Consider the following 20,438-nt stretch of genomic DNA (forward strand, 5'->3'; position numbering starts at 1 on the left):
TTAATGTTAATGATTAAAAATTAAAAAATAAATCAAAATAAACATAAAAGCTGAATCTTCTCAAAGAAGTAAAACAACTTCAACCACTTGTATTATTCTCCAAAAGCAAAAGCGAGCAAAGGAAAGCAAAGGAAAGCAAAGCATATTAAATCAATGTAATCACAAAGTTTTGGACTTAGTGATATGGGATAGTCAAGTGTCTCGGGTTCAAGTCTCATCATAAGTTTTCTCTTTCTTGAAAAAAAAAACTTCGCGTTTCGGATTCGGGTGACATGTTTCCTCTGACAATTTTGTGTATATGAATGGGTGGGTGTTTTCGACATTGCGTTCGAACTCCGTCGGTAACTACTAATTCAAAAAAAAAAAAAAAGTTTAAGCAAAGCTTGTTTCCTGATATCAAAAGTTTAATTACTTTAAATAATTATTTTAAGTATTTAATAATAATTTAATCATCAGAAAAGAAAAGAATAAATGTTTTGAAAAAAAATAATAATAATTAATAATTAATAATTAATAATTAATAATTAATAATAATAATAATAATAATAATAATAATAATAATAATAATAATAATAATAATAATAATAATAATAATAATAATAATAATAATAATAATATTTTCTATTTTCTATAATAACTAAAATATTACTTATTGCCCCGCAAAAGTAACACCTTCTGGCTTCTCCACCACTCTAAGTAAAACTTTGATTCAATTTTTAAAAAATCTTAAATGCGATTTCAATTTTACAAAACCCCCCCTATTTACTTCACTTCTTCTCTATTTATGAACCCTGATTTCATCAGTTTCGTTATCTCGACCTGATTTTTGTTGACGATTTATTACACACAGTAATACACTCCGAAATACACATACATATAGATACACAAACAAAAATTTGAGAAATGGCGAACAATGGAGGCAACGGAAGCCACGCTGAAGTTGCTGACGATCATCTGTCATCTGCGCGAAGGTAAAGCCCTATAATTTTGTAATAATTTATATAATATTATTTTTATTTCATGATATATATTATTTTAATAAAATGATTTGATCATTGGCGTGTAAATTGTCAGGCTACATGCAAAAATGTGTGTATATATGTGTATCTGTATGTATATATACACTGATTATCTGTATGTTAGTTGCTAGTTGCTGTATGATTTATATAATTTTGGGTGAAATTTTGGTTGGATGAATAGGATGGTGATGTCAGCATATATATACTTAGATTTTTGTTTAATTAGGGCAATATACCCTTTTTTAGCAAAGGGTACTTTATGTTGAATAACTACGGAGTATTTATTATGTCATCTACATATATACACATATACAGTATTATTTATACATTACATTATATAAATTATATAAATAGAGTAATAAATATAAATATAAATAAAATAGTAGTGTTCAATATTCATGTGAGTCAACAAGGTTTCTCTAGTTGTTTGTTTATTTATATTCTAATTGAAAGTACAATGTATATTGTATACTTATACTAATTTTAGTAATGTGAACTGAAATTAGTATGGGGTATTCTGCATACAAGAATAAAGTATATTTTTTTTCCACACAATATATATACATATCGACACATACATATGATGAAATTTACAAATTTATTTAATGTAATGACTAATTATTTGTGTGTTGATGCAAATGTTCATGTTGAGTTTTTCAGTTATCAGATAGAAGCTTTAGAGCAAGCTTTAAAGCAGAACACAATAGTGTTTTTGGAGACTGGATCAGGCAAAACGTTAATTGCTATTATGCTTTTACGTCGCTATGCACATCTCTTGCGAAAACCTTCACGTTTCTTTGCTGTTTTTTTGGTACCCACTGTTGTGTTAGTCAAACAGGTATACGAAGTTTGTGTTTGACTTATTTCAAGATTAATTATGAGAGTTTGTATATGATATTGTCGTATTGTTGTATCATGTTGTATAGCAAGCTGAAGCTGTGAGGAAGCACCTTGATCTCGATGTGGAAGAATACTGGGGGGAAAAGGGTGTTGATTATTGGAACGCTGCCGATTGGAAAAAACAGCAAGACACACATCAGGTATAAGTCAACAGTTGACTTTTTCTATTATTATTTTTTTTTTAACTTTTTGTTATATATTAAAATTATATGCTATACATATACATAAAGATACTATATATAAAGAAATATATGTGTGTGTATCACTAATGGTCAAACAGTCAAATATCTAGAGGATTTGGAGTTAGGATCACAAATCATGAGCATATTGTATAATTTGCTTATGCAAAGGTGATTAACTTTGGATAAAAAATTGGAATTTTGAAACGTCATATATTTTTATTGGACAATAAAATTCAATACGTAAAGGGTTTTTTTTTTTTTTTTTTTTTTTTTTTTTTTGATGTTGTGAACTACGAATATTATTACCTTGTATTTTAAGTTCTTGTTTTGCTGTTAAATGAAAGTAAATACAGTAAACCTTTAGATCATAAAATGCAAATAAAAGTGCTGACATATAATAAATTTGACGTTTTTTTACATTTCATTCATGCTTTGTTACAGCTAATGGTTATGACACCGGCCATTTTACTTGACGCGTTGAGGCATAGTTTTTTAAGCATGGATGACATCAAGTTACTGATATTCGATGAATGTCATCATGCGAGGAAACGACATGCTTACGCTCTTATTATGCAGGTTTGCTATATGATCCTTCTGTTTCTTTGTATGATCACGCTGTTAATAATTTAATTGATTTCTTACACATAATTTAAAAATCTGAAATGATAATTGTAGGAGTTCTATCACCGCCAGCTACGTGATGGTGCTGATCATCTTCCTAGGATACTCGGGATGACAGCTTCACCTGTGAAAGCTAAAGGTTTGGAAACACTTATTGGTTGCTTAATTAAGTAATGATTTTTACTTTATCTTAATAAATATATATTAGTAAGAAATTCTCACTTTAGATCATCTTATTATATTAAACTTTGTTTGCAATAGAGGTCCTTAGTAGCTTGTTTATTGTACTATAGGGTCAAGCTCAGCTGAGGTTTACTGGAAACACATTAAGAAGCTCGAGAGTCTCATGCAATCTAAGGTTCTCAAGTATCTATTTTGTTTGCTTCTTATATTTTAATTTTCGGGCCAAAATAATAGTATGCGAGAATTGAAGATCAAGGTTGTAAAAGTCATTAGAAGGGGACTGGTTAGTCAAGTCGGGTACTAGTCAAACGCTGACCAATGTTGACTTTCAAACATAAATATAAACAGTTAAGTAGGCCACGTGCTTGCTTTTTTTTCAGAAAAGGGCGGCCCCAACATAAATGAACCAGACCCTAATTTTAAAGCATATAAATTCTTAACCAACTTTGACTTTGACCCATTTTTCCTGACTTTGACCTTCTTTGACCGACTTTTGACCATTGACCGACTTTTTCAGCGATTTTTTCCAAATCCAGTAGGGTTAGTTATTTAGGCCGACTAGTCGACGAGTACTTAACTGTTTAAATGAAGATAATGATGTAGATTGGGAAAATCTTGTTTTTTTTTGGTTTCTGATATTGTACATGTATAATCTTTAAAATGCAGTTCTGTATAGGTAGAAGTTTATATTTATTTTTATTTATATCTATCTATATTTGATAATATAATAATGACTAAATGTGGTTTTATTATTGGATGAAGGTATATACATGTGCAAGTGAATCTGATCTAGCCAAGTACATTTCTTTCTCTACCGAAAAGTATAGATTTTACAAGGCGATCGAAGTTCCATATCAGATGTTTGAGAAGATTATGAGTAGCTTGTCAATATTAAGACAAAAGGTAATTTTGATCTTTGTGTAGAACGTAAATTTGATTTTTTTCTTCTTTTTTTTTTGCATAAAAATAAAAGCTTGGATATCTATGATATGATCCGCAGCATGAAAGAACGATACGAATTTCAAATCTTTCTGAATCGTCAAGGGACAGTGCTATTAAAAGGTTGTCAACGCTATCCAAAACATTCGAGTTCTGCTTAAATGAGCTAGGCATATGGTTGGCAATAAAGGTATATTTGTAAAAAATCATAATTTTGCGTATAATTAACACAACTACTTACTGTTTTTTTTATAAGAATGATGTTTGGGGGTATGAAACAAAAAACCACGTACGATCCTTTAAATGTCAACTTACTCTATTTAACATTCCCTTTAATACAGGCAGCCGAAACATACTCATATGAATCAAACGACCTCTTTATGTGGGGGAATTTGGATGTTCGTGGTGAGAAATTTGCTAGAGAATTTTGCAATGATGCGAAGAAAGTTTTCTCCGCCTATGTACCCCATGGTAATAAAGGCATACTATGATTGTTTTTTATTACATTATTATTATCATTATCATTATATCTATATCTATTGGTAGTAGCTTATATTTGCAGAATCTTTATTTCTGAATTATCATTTTTGGCACTGTCTAGATTGGATGATTAACCACGTTAACCAAGCAGCTGTGAACATTGGATTACTGTCAACCAAAGTAGTGTGCTTAGTTGAATCACTTGCTGATTACAGGTTTGTGCAATATTGTATATCGGTATGTAGGTGACAATTTTGACCCATGTGTGAATGGGTCGATTGTGGTTTCTTTTGTACAGGTGAAACTTAAAAAGTTGAGCTTAATTGGATTGGGTCGTGCTGTAATTAAAATGTTTTGAAATCATAGTTCAAACATTATGCATACAATATTATAAATGTTAAATATGAAAGTATTTGTAGGTCAACAACTAACCTGTTACACCCCATACTGCCACCTCTAATACGTACTCTTAGTTTTGTGTTGCTTATTTGGAGTTTAGTATTAATTTTTTTAACATTTTGGAACTTCATGCAGGCATGTTAATGATATGCGATGTATAATATTTGTTGAGAGGGTGATTACGGCTATCGTGCTTAAAAGCTTACTCAGGGAATTAAATCCCAATCTATGTGGGTGGAAAACCGAATATACAGCTGGCAATCATTCTACGATGCAGTCGCAAAGCCGTGGTGCTCAAAATAAAATTGTTGAAGAGTTTCGTAAGGGAGAGGTTTGCCCATTTTGTTGTGCATATAAGTTAATGTTATTGCTAGGAATATAGATTAGTTTAAATTGTTGAACTTGTTGTAAGTTGTGATTTTGTACAGGTTAATATTATTGTTGCAACATCGATTCTTGAAGAAGGTTTGGACGTTCAGAGTTGTAATCTCGTGATCCGATTCGACATATCTGCTACTGTGTGTAGTTTCATTCAGTCTCGTGGTCGGGCCCGTATGCAAAATTCTGATTTTTTGTTGTTGCTTAGAAGGTATCAACTTTTAAGAGTTCTTGTTTAACTTGAAATTAGAGGTGGTGGTATGGGCAGGTTGATTTATGAGTCAAAACTGATTTGTGTCATAATGAGTTCATCAAAGAATCCTGCTAAACTTTTTCTTGCTTTCATAAATGTATATGTATATGTATATATGAACAGTTTGTCGAATATTGTTTAAAGAATAGTTGTTTCAATAGTTATAATTTTTTAGAATAAGATTTTCTAAGGATGGTTTAACACGTTATCAGTTCAACATTTCATCTTTGGTGACTTCTGGCCCCCTTGAACCATTTGACACGTTGCCTTTTAAGCTAAGTTATTAGTCCCCGTTTGAGCTAATAGAGAACCCATTCACAATTTAATGGATGTATTTTTTTTGCGAACATAAGATTAGTTTCTATTCATGTTGTAAGCCTTATATTTCATGTGTTATAACATATTCAATTATTCCATGTCAGGTTATTAGGTAATTGACAATTAAAAAGTCAAATTTGGATTCTGTTAATTATAACTGAGTTATTACTCATTTTTATGATTCTCAGTGGTGATATGGAAACATTGAATAAGGTAAACAATTACCTCATGAGTGGAAAAATCATGCGAGATGAGTCATTAAGTCATGCGTCTGAACCGTGTGAGCCACTTGACAACGAGATTTTGAATGAAGTTGTTTATCATGTTGAATCTACTGGTGCAACATTAAGCTTGAGCTCTAGCATTTCAATGGTTTACTTCTATTGTTCTCGGCTACCGTCTGATGGGTTTGCTCTAACTCTTAAATGCGCTAATGTTAGTATTACTTGACATTGGTTAAAACTGCAGGCTTGTGCGGGTTAATATTATAATTTCCTACGTAAACTTTTGATGGGTTTGCATTTTGTTGTTATTCTTTGCATGTGCTATGACTGTTATTTAAACTTACCCTGTGCTAGGTGAATAGGACAGTTTTTTTTCGGGATTATTACGAGTCGGGTTGGGTTGACCTTGGACACTTATTGTCTCAAACAATTATTTATTTGTAAACATCTAGTATGTCAACTGTGACTACCAAAGCTAATTTTATTACAATAAACATCTTGTTTTTGATTAAAATGAGTTATGAGGTTTTATGCAGTAAAAGTGTACTTGGGTGACTTTTAACCCATCTGCGGTTTCAATTTGAGCTAAATTTTTGTTGGAAGACTTGCATATCTCCCCAAATTCATATTTTTCAAAAGTAAAAGTATCAATGCATGTTCAGGGAAGTATGTAATATAGATGAACGGATTTTACTTTCCACCTCTATGCATAATTTTTGAATTTTTGTCTATTCATTAGATCATTCAGTTCAGACATAATATGGAAGCTACTGATTATTTATATATAATCGCACCATAGTTGAATTAAAATGTTGCATACTTTGTTGACATGAGAAGTATTATTTTTACATATCATCGTTTTGAGTCTTTAATGAATATGTTTTTATGTTTCATCATTTAGGTATTTTAAACCGTATCCACGATTTGATATTGATAAGCAATCAGGAACTTGCAGCATATATTTTCCTAAAAGTTGCCCACTTCCAAGTATTCATATATCTAGCAGTTCAAGAATGCTAAAACAACTTGCATGCCTTGAGGCTTGTAAGCAACTTCATAAGTTGGGCGCATTAACTGATAATCTTGTTCCTGATACTGTGGAGACATCTGTTGATCCACAAGAAATCGGTAAAATTACTATCCTGTCCTTGGAACCATTAGCTGTGAAATATTGGTGGGCTGGACTGTTTATTTCATGGGTCAAAAAGGGTTAGGCTTGGTCAAAATGGGCCCGGTTAGATCAGAAACACCTTTTTATGTTCTGTGCATTTTGTATATAGAGTTTGTTTTTTACTATAATAACCAAAAGTATCATTTTAGTTATTATTATCCAAACTATTATTATTTCACTGAACACAGGGGCGAAACTGTGTGGGGGCAGGGGGCCGGCCGCCCCCAGTGGATTTTTTTTTCAGCGTAAATTTTTTGGGTTTTTCGACTTTGCCCCCGGTGGATTTTTTTTCCCCCAAAACCTACATATTTTGCCCCAAAACCTTCAAATTTTGCCCAAAATTCTCCAACTTTTGCCCAAAAATCTTCAACTTTTGCCCCAAAATTTTCAAATTTTGTCCAAAAAAATTGCTATGGTTTAAATTTTTTTTTTTTGCACCCGGTGAAAAAAATCCTAGTTTCGCCACTGCTGAACGTATGTTTTTTTTTTTTTGATGAAAACTGATTGTAATTAGTATGCATTAGAAATGCATATTTGGGTGACTTTTGACCCTAGTTTTTGCAAAGTCGTCATTTTTATTCTCCTGTATGACTCCTTAGAGATTGAAAATAACCTGAATTGACCCATTCCATTGTAATTCAATTGAAGCTGAGATCTTTATAGAATTTATATATGTAGTCAATCAGTTCTCTGATAAAAATATATGAATACAGAGTATGATTATGTAGAAGAACAAGTTCAATATGTACCACCAGAGATTGTGGGTCGATTTGGAGCTGATTCAACTAAGATATTTCATTTCTATCTAATAAAACTAAAGAAAAACTTCAATTACGAAGTTCCATTACAAGATATTGTGCTTGGAGTGAACACCGAGTTAAATCTCGACAATGAAGGGTTATCTTTTGATCTCGAGGCCGACAGGGGCAACATTGCTGTCTCTATGACATATATCGGAACTTCTTTGCTTACACAAGAGCAGGTAATTTTAAATTTGCAAAATAAAAATTAAAAAAATTAGACATAACTAATATATAACTATAATAAATTATTTAGTTGTTTTCATCCTGATAATTATATTTGCCTTTTCCAGATCACAATATCTATCAACTTCCAAATGACTGTTTTGAGAGTACTTCTCGATGGTTCTATCACGAAGTTGATCAAGTCTCTTGAAGAGTTCAAATTAGAAAATAGTCCGATGGTATTCGACTATTTATTGCTCCCGTCGATGGGATTAGATGAAAACCCATTAACGATCGATTGGAGTTCTGTTCTGTCTGTCTTGTTTCCTTTTCAAAAAGAACATAATTGTTCTTTAACGGGTGATAACCATCACCCGGTACACATAAAAAACGGCGATAACCATCTGCAAGTAATATGCAGCTGTTTGGTGGAAAATTCACTTGTGTATACGCCTCATAATAAGCGTGTTTATTGCATAAAAAATAGAATACCTGGACTAAATGGTAATTCTTTGATGCAAATAAACGAAGGGGGATCAATTTTATACAAAAATTACTACAAAACGAGGTACCGATTCTTTGCTATAAAGTTGTTTTGTTAGTTTGGTTTTGTAAAGATAAAACTTAGCTTGTTTAAAAATGCAGATATGGGATTAACTTATTGTGTGAAGATGAATCTTTTTTTGCTGCTAGACAACTTTTTGTTGTTCGAAATTATCTTCAAAGAGGCAGACATTACAAGGAAAAAGGTTGGAAAAATTCTTGATTTTTTGCTTCTATGTCTCAGCTTTTTTCTCCTTTTTCCTAATTTTTTCTTGTTACGTTATCTGTTTGTCTTATGACATTATTAAAAATGGTAATGACACGAGTAGATTAGTTATTGTAGATGAACAGTTATCAAATCAAATTTGCAACATTCATTTTCTTTCTACCTTATGACATTCATTTTCTTTCATAAATCATAGAATTAGTATCTCTATCAAAAAGACACTCTGTTTGATTAGACTTTAGTGAATAATCGTTTTCTTCTTTGAATATGACATTTGTTTCATATCGTTTATTACTTTATTTGTTTTTGCAGAGATAAGTAATGCAGGAGTTGAACTGCCATCTGAACTGTGTTACGTATTAATGTCTCCCATATCTATAAAAACCTTATACTCTTTCTCGTTTGTACCATCTATAATGCATAGGATCAAGTCCTGGCTTATTGCCTTGAATTTGAAAAAAATGCATTTAGATTGTAACCCACAATGTGCAAACGTTCCTGCTTCAAAGGTATTACATATAAAAAAAGTATGAACCTTTCTTATTGATTTACCTGAAATAAATTATCCTATAATGATATTATTATTGCGAATGCTATTTCAGATTTTGGAAGCAATCACGACCAAGAAATGCATTGAAAAATTTCATCTTGAATCATTTGAGACTTTAGGCGATTCTTTCTTGAAATATGCTGCTAGCCAGCAACTATTTAAAAACTTTCAGGATCAACATGAAGGCATCTTGAGTTCGAGAAGGGAAAAAATAATCTCCAATAACTCCTTATGTAGATTGGGATGTAACTGCAATCTTCCAGTAATTATTCTTCCTTTATATCTTAAAAATATCATGATTAAAGTACTTAATAATAGTGGTAATTTGAACCCGTTGAAAATTGGTCAAATTGGGCTTTTCGATTATTTCTAAAGGGTTGATTCTAAAGAAAATATGTCAAATGGATCGAAAGTTCCCATAATTAATAACTTGTTCGTAGTTATATTTTGCACACTAAATATTTTAAAAAACTGTTTTGGGTAAATTAAGAATCTAACTGGCCTGTTATGATTTGACCCGGCTCTGATTTGACTCGTTATGCAACTCATCTTTTCTTTTACCTGTATCTTTATTTTGTTATCAAAAAAGTTGTAAAATGACATTCCAATTTCTTACAATGGTAACCCTTTATCTTATTTTTGTAAAGGATATTAATTAATTTATTATATGGTGATATGCTGTTGTTTGCAGGGTTTTATACGCAACGAGCCATTTGATCCAAAAACTTGGGTTGTTCCCGGGGATCGTTCTTGCCCGTTAAAAATGGATGAATTGGTACTTTCAAATGGAAGAAAAATCTATATTGCTCGAACAAGAACCATAAAAAAGAAAGTTGTTGCAGATGTCGTTGAAGCCTTAATTGGTGTATTTTTAATCGAAGGAGGCGAAATGGCAGCTTTATCTTTCATGGGCTGGCTCGGTATAACTGTTGACTTTAACAACACACCGTACATAAGAGACTTGACTTTTCAACCCGAAAAGTTTCTAAATATACAACACTTGGAATCTTTACTTAAATATAAATTTAAAGACGCCTCGTTGCTTGTTGAGGCTCTTACGCACGGATCTTACATGCTACCCGAGATTCCTAAATGTTACCAGGTAACTTTAATTGGTTGGTTATATGGTTTTTTCACATGTTCAAGTAGAACAGTTTGATAGTTTTATATAAGATTGGTTACTGAAACCTATTTATTTTAATCATTTTTGCAGCGTTTAGAATTTTTGGGAGATGCGGTGTTGGATTATCTCATAACGATGCACTTAAACACTAAATATCCGGGGCTGACTCCGGGAATGTTGACTGATCTGAGATCGGCATCCGTAAATAACGATTGTTATGCACAATCTGCAATGAAGGTTGAACTTCACAAACACATTCTACATGGATCTCCAGACCTTCATCGTCATATAGTCTCTACCGTTGAAACCTTTGACCCGTTGTCCTTGGAATATACTTTCGGATGGGAGTCCGAGACCAGTTTTCCAAAGGTCAGTTAATTTTGGTTGGATTTTATTTTTTTTACTTATGAATTTCAATTGTGACTATTTGTTCTAGGATCAGATAATACGTTTTCGGTTATCTACTTTCTTACAAGGTTCTGCAAAACCGATTACTCAAAAAAGTCTAACTGTATACTCTGTAATTTTAACCTTTATTTGAGGGACCTTTAATATGTTTGTTGCTTTCTCAAACTAGTTTATGGACATTTTGTTCTGTGGTTATTTAAAGACAAAATTACTTCATTGGTCCTTGGTCCTTCATGTTTGCCCAAAGTTTCATGAATGGCCCAAAGTATTTTTTTTGGGACGTGAATGACACTAATTTTTGAAAATGTTGCGTCGTTGGTTCCTGATTGTAACAGACGTTATTTTTCCATCGTTATTGTGCATCATGTGAGATGCACACGAGGGCTTTTTAGCCATTTTAGGTATGTAGCACTCATTATTCCCCATCTTTGTGTGCATCATGTCCCCATCGTTAATGACTAAAGAGCCCTCGTGTGCATCTCATGTGATGCACACTAACAATAGGGGAATAACGTCTGGTACATTCAGGGACCAATGACGCAACATTTTCAAAAATTAGGGCCAATGGCGTAATTTTGTTTTTTTTAAATAAGTAAAGTTTTCTGAAGCACTAATCCATAGTAGTATATTTCAAAGTTTATATTTGAATCTGATTTTGGTTGCTCAGTACAAAATCAATATTTAAATAGTAAAACGCACTCTAAAGACCTGTTAACTATTTATCTAACTTTTTATATGTCGGCATTATATATAGGTACTTGGAGATGTTATTGAATCTCTAGCCGGGGCAATTTTTGTTGACTCGGGCTATAATAAAGAGCGAGTTTATGAGAGCATTAGGCCTCTTTTGGAGCCATTGGTGACACCGGAGACTCTAAAACTACACCCTGTGAAAGAGTTGCAGAATATTACTCAAAAAAATCATTACGAATTTAACAAATCGCGTAAACGCACTGAAGATGGTACAATCTTGTTCACTGTCGAAGTGAAGGCGGAAGGCCATGTATTTAAAGAGTCGGGCATGGCACAAGACAAGAAAATGGCTGAAAGACTCGCATCCAAGTCTGTTTTGAAGTTACTTAAAGAAAAAATACCTTCGATTTTTCACAATTCGAAGGAGGGAAATGATTTGAATTCTGAAATGAATGATTAAACTAATGTGCAAAAAGTCCTGTTTGGTATTTCGCCTTTCGAAGTAGGAAGAAGTAAAAGATTTACATCTTGTAGCTATAATGACTTGAATTCTTATTTGAATCAAACTAGGGCAAGTGTTTTGTAGTCCTTAAACCTTAAGGGCTGTGTTTGTTGTGTACTGTTGTACTGAATTCGAATTGTTAAAGCACTTATGAATCCTTGTTTACACAAACAGATGATTGATAAGGTTCAGATTTTAAAACCTCCAGCTAGAAACATTATTGAACTTAAGTAGGTGTCTGTGAATACTAATGTGCTGGTGAAACTTAAAAAAAGTACCCGATATGATATCCAAGCTTCTTTTAAACCATGGCTTGCAGCAACTAGGGTAAGCTCTGCACATCTCTCTGATGATACTCGTTTCTGATAAGAGTGACACTAAAATATGTTACCATCTGATGTCTCTACACTTTTATTAATGAACGAGTCAACCCGGGTTGTGTTTTATCCAAAGAAGTCAAATATAAAATGTACCTAAAATAAGACTTTTTTCTCAGTTGGTCCCTTTATTATACTCCAAATTGCTACTTTGGTCCCTCGATTTTTAATTTTGCAATCAGCGTCCCTTAATTATTTTAATTTTGCAATTCGAGTCCCTCCGTCAAATTTATGTTAAAAAGGTCTGTTAACCCTTGTCATGTGCAATGCGTGTGAGGGTATAATCGTCTTTTTACTCTTTTATTCACTAAAAACAAGGGACCACCGGCGCAAAAAAATCTTAAAATTTTAATTTTTTTAATTTTTTAATTTTTTAATTTATAAATTTATGATATAATTATATTAAAACAATTCATCATCCGATTATCACACTGCATTCAGACATCAAAACCAAAAAAAATAATTCAGTTTCATGATATATGGTACTGTACACGAACAAATTCAATTTCCTATATTATTTTTTTGCTATAGTACCGATATATGCTACATGAACTCCTAATTTGATAATTCAAATTGTTGTTCAAATTTCACTCTGAGTTCAATTTTGTGATTTTGAACCTAAAACGAATGTTTAAGAATCATCACTTTCGACTCACAGTTTCAGATTATAGGAGATATCAATTGTGTTCTTAGTGTTTAACCAAAAAGGAGAAATCGATCTGTTTATATCAATCTAGCAGATCTCATATCGAATCAAACTTAATTTCATGATTCTATACCGACAACGCAACTTCGAAGATCATCAATTTCAAACAAAAGTTTCACTTTGTTACCAAATTACTTCGTGTTCTTCATTCTTCGACAACATCAAGTCGTTGAGGTCCTCGTAGTAAGTCGGTCTATCTCAGCTCAAATTAAACAGAGTTTCGGGTTTCTGGATAAACACTTAAGCTATGTGCATTATGTATTATGAATAACAACAACAAAATCACGCATGATTGATTCAAGCTCTACGTTTCTTCAAAAACATGCCCGTTTTGGTCTCCGGAATAATCTAGCAAATCTCTGATCAAATTGAGGATATATTATGGTTCATAATTACTCAATGAATCTACGAGAAGCATTAGTTTGGCTTACATCTCAACTCGGATCTCGAATTCGCGAAGTCAAACTTCAGGAGAAAAAGTCAAATGAATATGATTTCATCAAATTCAAGTTTAGTTTGTTGTTTCTGGACCGATTGATGGTTGACGAGTATTAGGTGATGGATTTACAATCGATTTTATGAACGAATCAGTATCTAAAATGTACTAACTCGCAAAATCAATTATGGATGAAGTTCATGAAGTTCGCTAGCTGTCCATCAATGATGTTGGAGATAAAAATTTTAAAGAATTTTTAAAGTAAAAAATAGATTATAAAAAATAGATTAAATTAAAGAAAAGTAAATATAATTATATTATAAGAATTTTTAAAGTAAATATAATATAATTATATCATAAATTTATAAATTAAAAAATAAAAATTTTAAGAATTTTTTGCGCCGGTGGTCCTTTGTTTTTTAGTGAATAAAAGAGTAAAAAGACGATTATACCCTCACATGCATTGCACATCACAAGGGTTAACGGACCTTTTTAACAGAAATTTGACGGAGGGACTCGAATTGCAAAATTAAAATAATTAAGGGACACTGATTGCCAAATTAAAAACCGAGGGACCAAAGTAGTGATTTGGTGTATAAAAGAGGGACCAACTGAGCAAAAAAGTCCTAAAATAAAATGGAAATATGTCAGATGGGTCAAAAGTCACCCAAAAGTTTATTCAATTGTATAGAACCTTCAATATCATTTTACTGCAAATTTATTACTATTATTGTAATATTGTAATTGTTTTCTTGTGCTTATATTCAAAAACATTTTCAAGTAAAGTGGACAAAATTTGTATGCATGTCAACCCAACACGTTCTGAACTCATTTGATAACGAAATCAAGCATAATAATTGAGTTCTCCTTATCTGTATTCATAGAGTAGTTTCTATATGGAAATAGCACACTTACCTATTTTAAGTATAAGGTACCATTAACTAATACAAATTGTATAAGTTGTTATAATTCAGTAGGCTTATAACTACCTTTAGTGATTTGATTCTTGATTAAGAATACTAATAATGAAGTGTAAGAACAAAGATGATAATGGAGAGAAAGAGAGAAACACTTTGTAAGTGTGAGAAATGGTGCAAGTTTAATGCTTGCATTCATGACTATTTATAGCAAAAATATCACAAGTTTAGGTAATACAACAATATTACTTTTGTGTATCAATAATTGACTATCCATTTATATATATATTTATATATTATAACACTCCCCCTTGGATAGCAATTTTGTTTGTTGGAGATCAACTGTAAGTTACTGCCTCGTTAAAAACCTTGCTAAAGAAAACCCAGTTGGAAAAAACCTTAGCCAAGGGAAAAAGAGTGCAGCATGGAGTTGACTCCCCCTCAAGTAAATATCTCTTCAGCTGTTACATCTTTTGAACATGTCTCATGCCAATGTTATGAACGTGTGTTCTGAAAATAGCAGTTGAAAGTGCTTTCGTGAAAAGATCAGCAGAGTTTTTGCTGGATTGAACATATCTCATTTCAATCTCGTTGTCCTTAATGAGATTTTGAGTGTATGAGAAGAATCTAGGAGGAATGTATTTTGTTCGGTCACTTTTGATATACCCTTCTTTCATATGTGCTATGCAAGCTGCATTATCTTCATAGATAATTGTGGGACTTTTATTGTAACGACCCGACCAAAACCGTTATTGGCGGCGCCGTTAACTTAGGTCCCGTTGCGTGGTCGTAGTCCCTATATGAGACTCGTTTGACCAAAATTATGTCGCATTCATTTGAAAGGTACAAGACTTGCAAGTTTAGTTTACAAAACCGTTCGACAACAAGTCTAAGTTTACAAAAGTCATAAAGTATAAATGAAATAACTTGCGACATAATTAGTTTAAAAACACAGTTGCTATAAATAGCGTAAGTATGTAAACAAAAGTTTGAATCCAAAAGTGCTATCCCTAGCGTATACATGCATGGTTGACTCCAATCAAGTAATCAAAGAGTGCGGAAGCATGTATCAAATAGCCAAGTATGAACCTGAGAAACATATAGAAAACTGTCAACGAAAAACGTTGGTGAAATCATAGATGTATTTGTAAACGTTGTTTTTGAACCACAAGATTTAGTATTCCCATAGTTGATTATCAAAATCGTTTGCATTCCAAAAGTATTGTTCGCGAGCACCCAATTATCAAGACTTAACGTTTCCTTCCATAGAACCCCATCACAATAGTGTTAGAACATACACTGTTTCTCGAAAATATATTTCATCCGTAGACGGTAGCGAACCGTCCGTAATGAGGGTTTGTCAAACCCGTATGGCCACACAATATAAGTTCTCGCTTACACCCTGCAAGTGTAACTAATGATAATCGAATTGAGGATTTTTGTTCTAACTCGCTGTGGAATGTTTGTTTTCCTTGTACTTGTGTTCAAAGTATAAAAGTAAGTAGTACAAAATGTAACAAAGTATATGTTTCTCAGCCCACAATTTAAAAGTATAAAAAGTTGTTGAAAAGGTGGGACTATGATCTCACCTTGAGTGCACGAGTATAAAAGTACTTCACAAAGTAACGTATGCATGAAAGTTGCTTAGCCTTGACCTAAACAAGTAAGTTGTGTCAATTAACCGGTTACGATACAAGGTCGGGTGAAATGTGTTCAATTAGTCCTATGGCTCGTTACGACTCGAAAAGTATAGCATGTGAATCACGTTGTCAAGTTTCATGCAAGAATCAAGTATAAAAGAAAGACTAGAACGATTGCATAAGTGTTTAGTTAAGTTTGACTAAAAGTCAAACTTGGTCAAAGTCAAAGTCAACGAGGTCGGGTCGGGTATCCGACAATTTTTCTAAGTTATATAATCATATATGAGCATGTTGGCCAAGTTTCATGTTAATCGGAGGTCCGTAGCATATCAAACATTTTACGTCAAATGACCAAGCAAAACAACCCATTTTAGTGTATCAGGACGGTGTCCCAAAATCAGGACGGTGTCCCAGTATGAAGAGTGGGACGGCGTCCCAAAATCAGGACGGCGTCCCAATATGAAGAGTGGGACGGCGTCCCAAAAGTCAGGACGGCGTCCCAATTGGCATCCAGGGTCTGTTTGCTGAATTCCTCAAATGGACGAACCAAAACACAAACAATCACATTTTATGATCCGCAAACAATTAGAACATGTATTTTATATCACCGGAAAGCTCTTTCGACAAGGAACGCAACTAAGCACTTTTCATCAAGCAAAAACATCATATACAATAACCGAAATCCCGTCAAGTGATCAATAGAGGTTTATTTTCAAGTTTCAAGTTCATCAATTGCACTTTAAGTTTCGGGAATCCAATTTATACATATGATATGCCGTTTTGAAGGTAATGAAACATGTAATACAACTAAACACTTATCAATAACATTAACAAGCATTCAACGCATCAAAAGTTCGTTTTAAGAGTTGTCAAACCCTAACCAAAACCTCAAAATCACTAATCATGTTAATGTAAGGTTTTCATGTCAATCAACACACCAAAACGAAGCTATTGAAGTAACTAACACTTTGAACACACAAACATTAACATCTAAACACATTTCATCATCCAAAATCCAAGATTAAGCATACACTTTTCATTTTCAAGCTAGTTACACCAAAACATCAAGATCGAGCATACAAATCATATATTCATGTTATACACGAGCCATAGACACTAACTAACAACATATCAAGTCAAAAACATGAATTTGAGAAATCTAGAGTTTTAGAAATGTTACCCAAAATCGGTGTAGTTAGTATCAAATCGTAGAGGATGACGAGAGGATTAAGAATATGTAGTCAGATTTGTTGTGAGCTTCCAAGATCAAAATTAGATGATGAATTTTGTGTTTGTGTTCTTGAGAGAAAAGGAAGAAAGAAAAAGAGGAAGAAGATGGTGAAATGAAGTGTGTGGTGGTGAGGAGTCACTAGTTAGCCAAGTTTACTCGAGTGGCGAGATTAGTCCCTCAAGTTTGTTGTCGGGTGCGGGAAATAACCAAACGAATATTTTTAAAACGCAAGTTAACGAGAGATGTTATAATCGAGTAACGGGATTATCATGAACACTAGTTAATGAAGTGCACGAATATAGGTGACGAAAGATGTTATTAAAAAAAAAGACGGTATTAAAATAAATTTAACGGAAAAAACGCGGGATGTTACATTATCCACACCTCAAAAGAAATTTCGTCCCGAAATTTAGTTGGAAGTAGTAGTTGTTGAATCTTCCTCGAGATCTTGCGTTGTAAATTCTACGGATAAGTGAAGGTACGTCCTTGGGCATTTCAACGAACTTCGACGGTCGGGATTTTTACGTTGGATTGAAGTTTGGTTTCACGATTCATAATTTCAACCGGTTCTCCTAGGAAGTGGAGTGTACCATCGATAGCAAGCTCATCGAAGGGAATAGCAAGTTACGTCTTCAGGTTCTATGTAGGATGAACGGAGACTCAAATGAGTTGAAAAATCTAAACGGCTAGTAACGGGTCCAAAACGCCCCAGGATTTTAAAAGGACTAAAAATATCGCGGATTTAGCTATCTACGTTTCCCGAAACAGATTACACCTTTTCAAGGTGCGACTTTTAACGTGACGCGGTTTCCCACATGGAACACGAAAGGTTTACGTCTAACATTGGCAAGCTCTCTGGGCGACTACGAGTCGTGTTGGGTCTTTCTTGAATATGAATAAATTTTCTCAGTTGCTCATGAATAAACTCGGCCCCGGTGAATTGATCATCGTTTACTTTGTTCGACAAAAGAGAATGACGTTTCCGGTCACATGTGGTTTCAAAAGGTGTGACGTTAAGAATCGAATGATAACTATCGTGGTAAGAGATTCTGGTTAAAGGCAAGACTTTTCTCAAGTGGTTTGAAGTTGGTAACACAAATTCGTATTACAATTTCCAAGGTTTGAATCGTATGTTTGTTCGGTCCGTCGGGTTTTAGATGGTACGCGGTACTCATGTCTAAACGTGGTCCCGAGGCTTTTTGTAAGGCACTCCGAAATCTAGAAGTGAAACGAGGATCTCGATCCGAAACAAAGTACATTCCGTAAGGTATATTTGAACAAGTTTGTTAGGACAAGTTTCTCAAGAAAATTCGCGTCGCGGAAGATTTATCGGTTTCCAAATACGTTCGTCGAGACTATTCACCCTCGAGGCGAATACTAGTATAACGTGAAGAGTCTCTCTCCATTGAGAATTTAAAATAAAAGATTTCCTGAACCAGAATTACGAGTGTAAGGCGAGAGAAGTTTCCGCCTCGATGCGAGCATAACGAGTAAATTGTAGTTAGTCAATAAGACTGTGCGAGGACGAGATAGTATACACGTGTAACGTATGGTCAAAGTTGGGAGAATTCGTCATTCATTCGGAAGCATAAATATAGTTCGACAATAATCGAAAATGTGTCCCTGGTATGGTGGTTGTCAGTACTTTCGGAGTTTTTAGATGTCCAACATGAATAGATGAAGTCATGTACATGGCTCATGGTGGTGTTTAGGTTGATCGAGTCTAATCACCATCACGTGTCACTAGAACTTTGGTATGTCTTACCGTAATATAACCACGTTGATCGAGTGTCGTTATATTACGCTAACTCATACCTCCATTCCCACATCACTCTATAGATTCAAGTTCGTGTAATCGTGAAGTTTAAAATAAACAAAATGTAACGACATCTCAAATGTGACTCGTATTGAATCGAAAGAATTTCTGCAACTCTAAGGAAGCGTTCCCCGAGGGAAGTGTATAAATGATTGTTCACGTCAATGCGGTTCGAGTCAGACAATAATGTATTTAGGTATGAAAAGAGTAACGAGTCATGATAACGAGTAGTACGCAACCGTAGTGATAAATAGTGATGACGATACTCATCTAGAGTAGTGGTGGTAACTTTACAACACTTGTGGATAGTAAGCTGAGATGGGGTGGATAACAACCAAGGAGTCAGAATTCCCGAACTAGAGTGACTAACGAAGTCGTGGTCATCCGTACGCGTATAAACCTTGAATTCACGTGTGTTACCAAAAAGTGGCGGAATACGAGTTCGTATGATGAAGGTTGGGTACCATTAGAAAGTTTGCCTAAGAATGATTCAAGTATAATGCACAAGTAGTCAAGTAAGTGCTATCTATAGCAAATGTATGTCAGAATGCAATGGCTAACTATCCGGTTGTAGTCTAGATTCACTAATGCGTCCTAACGACTCTGTCAGACACACTAATGCATATCCTAGTTCCCTACAACCAACGCTCTGATACCACTTGTAGCGACCCGACCAAAACTGTTATTGGCGGCGCCGTTAACTGAGGTCCCGTTGCGTGGTCGTAGTCCCTATATGAGACTCGTTTGACCAAAATTATGTCGCATTCATTTGAAAGGTACAAGACTTGCAAGTTTAGTTTACAAAACCGTTCGACAACAAGTCTAAGTTTACAAAAGTCATAAAGTATAAATGAAATAACTTGCGACATAATTAGTTTAAAAACACAGTTGCTATAAATAGCGTAAGTATGTAAACAAAAGTTTGAATCCAAAAGTGCTATCCCTAGCGTATGCATGCATGGTTGACTCCAATCAAGTAATCAAAGAGTGCGGAAGCATGTATCAAATAGCCAAGTATGAACCTGAGAAACATATAGAAAACTGTCAACGAAAAACGTTGGTGAAATCATAGATGTATTTGTAAACGTTGTTTTTGAACCACAAGATTTAGTATTCCCATAGTTGATTATCAAAATCGTTTGCATTCCAAAAGTATTGTTCGCGAGCACCCAATTATCAAGACTTAATGTTTCCTTCCATAGAACCCCATCACAATAGTGTTAGAACATACACTGTTT

General features: G+C 33.7%; 2 protein-coding genes across 2 annotated transcripts in view; one reads left to right on the forward strand and one right to left on the reverse strand.

Moving 5' to 3' along the window:
* Window positions 1-812: 812 nt before the first annotated feature.
* Window positions 813-12,233, forward strand: LOC139867401 (endoribonuclease Dicer homolog 2). The gene is made up of 22 exons (XM_071855770.1): window positions 813-971; window positions 1,680-1,857; window positions 1,946-2,059; window positions 2,543-2,677; window positions 2,777-2,861; window positions 3,016-3,080; window positions 3,668-3,808; window positions 3,906-4,034; window positions 4,186-4,315; window positions 4,446-4,539; window positions 4,859-5,054; window positions 5,152-5,312; window positions 5,861-6,079; window positions 6,798-7,024; window positions 7,781-8,049; window positions 8,161-8,600; window positions 8,678-8,781; window positions 9,114-9,310; window positions 9,404-9,613; window positions 10,043-10,453; window positions 10,565-10,843; window positions 11,637-12,233. Exons 1-22 carry the CDS (start codon window positions 904-906, stop codon window positions 12,033-12,035), a joined length of 4,251 nt encoding a protein of 1,416 aa, XP_071711871.1. The 5' UTR covers window positions 813-903; the 3' UTR covers window positions 12,036-12,233.
* LOC139869022 (uncharacterized) overlaps window positions 12,226-20,438 on the reverse strand; it is an 89,609-nt gene continuing 81,396 nt past the window's right edge. The window contains exons 10-11 of the mRNA XM_071857355.1: window positions 12,356-12,439; window positions 12,226-12,285 (exon numbers count right to left, since the gene is read on the reverse strand). Of these exons, the coding sequence (XP_071713456.1) occupies window positions 12,226-12,285; window positions 12,356-12,439 (144 nt within the window). The remainder of the gene's footprint in view (window positions 12,286-12,355; window positions 12,440-20,438) is intronic.

This window comes from Rutidosis leptorrhynchoides, chromosome 9 (assembly GCF_046630445.1).
Source record: "Rutidosis leptorrhynchoides isolate AG116_Rl617_1_P2 chromosome 9, CSIRO_AGI_Rlap_v1, whole genome shotgun sequence".
NCBI classification, from domain to species: Eukaryota; Viridiplantae; Streptophyta; class Magnoliopsida; order Asterales; family Asteraceae; genus Rutidosis; species Rutidosis leptorrhynchoides.

Bases quoted from the DNA above. Each gene is read 5' to 3' on its own strand.
- LOC139867401 (XM_071855770.1), top strand. From the start codon at position 904: ATGGCGAACAATGGAGGCAACGGAAGCCACGCTGAAGTTGCTGACGAT. The intron at 3,809-3,905 runs GTAATTTTGATC...TATGATCCGCAG, and splicing joins TGTCAATATTAAGACAAAAG to CATGAAAGAACGATACGAAT. The intron at 8,601-8,677 runs GTACCGATTCTT...TTAAAAATGCAG, and splicing joins AAAAATTACTACAAAACGAG to ATATGGGATTAACTTATTGT.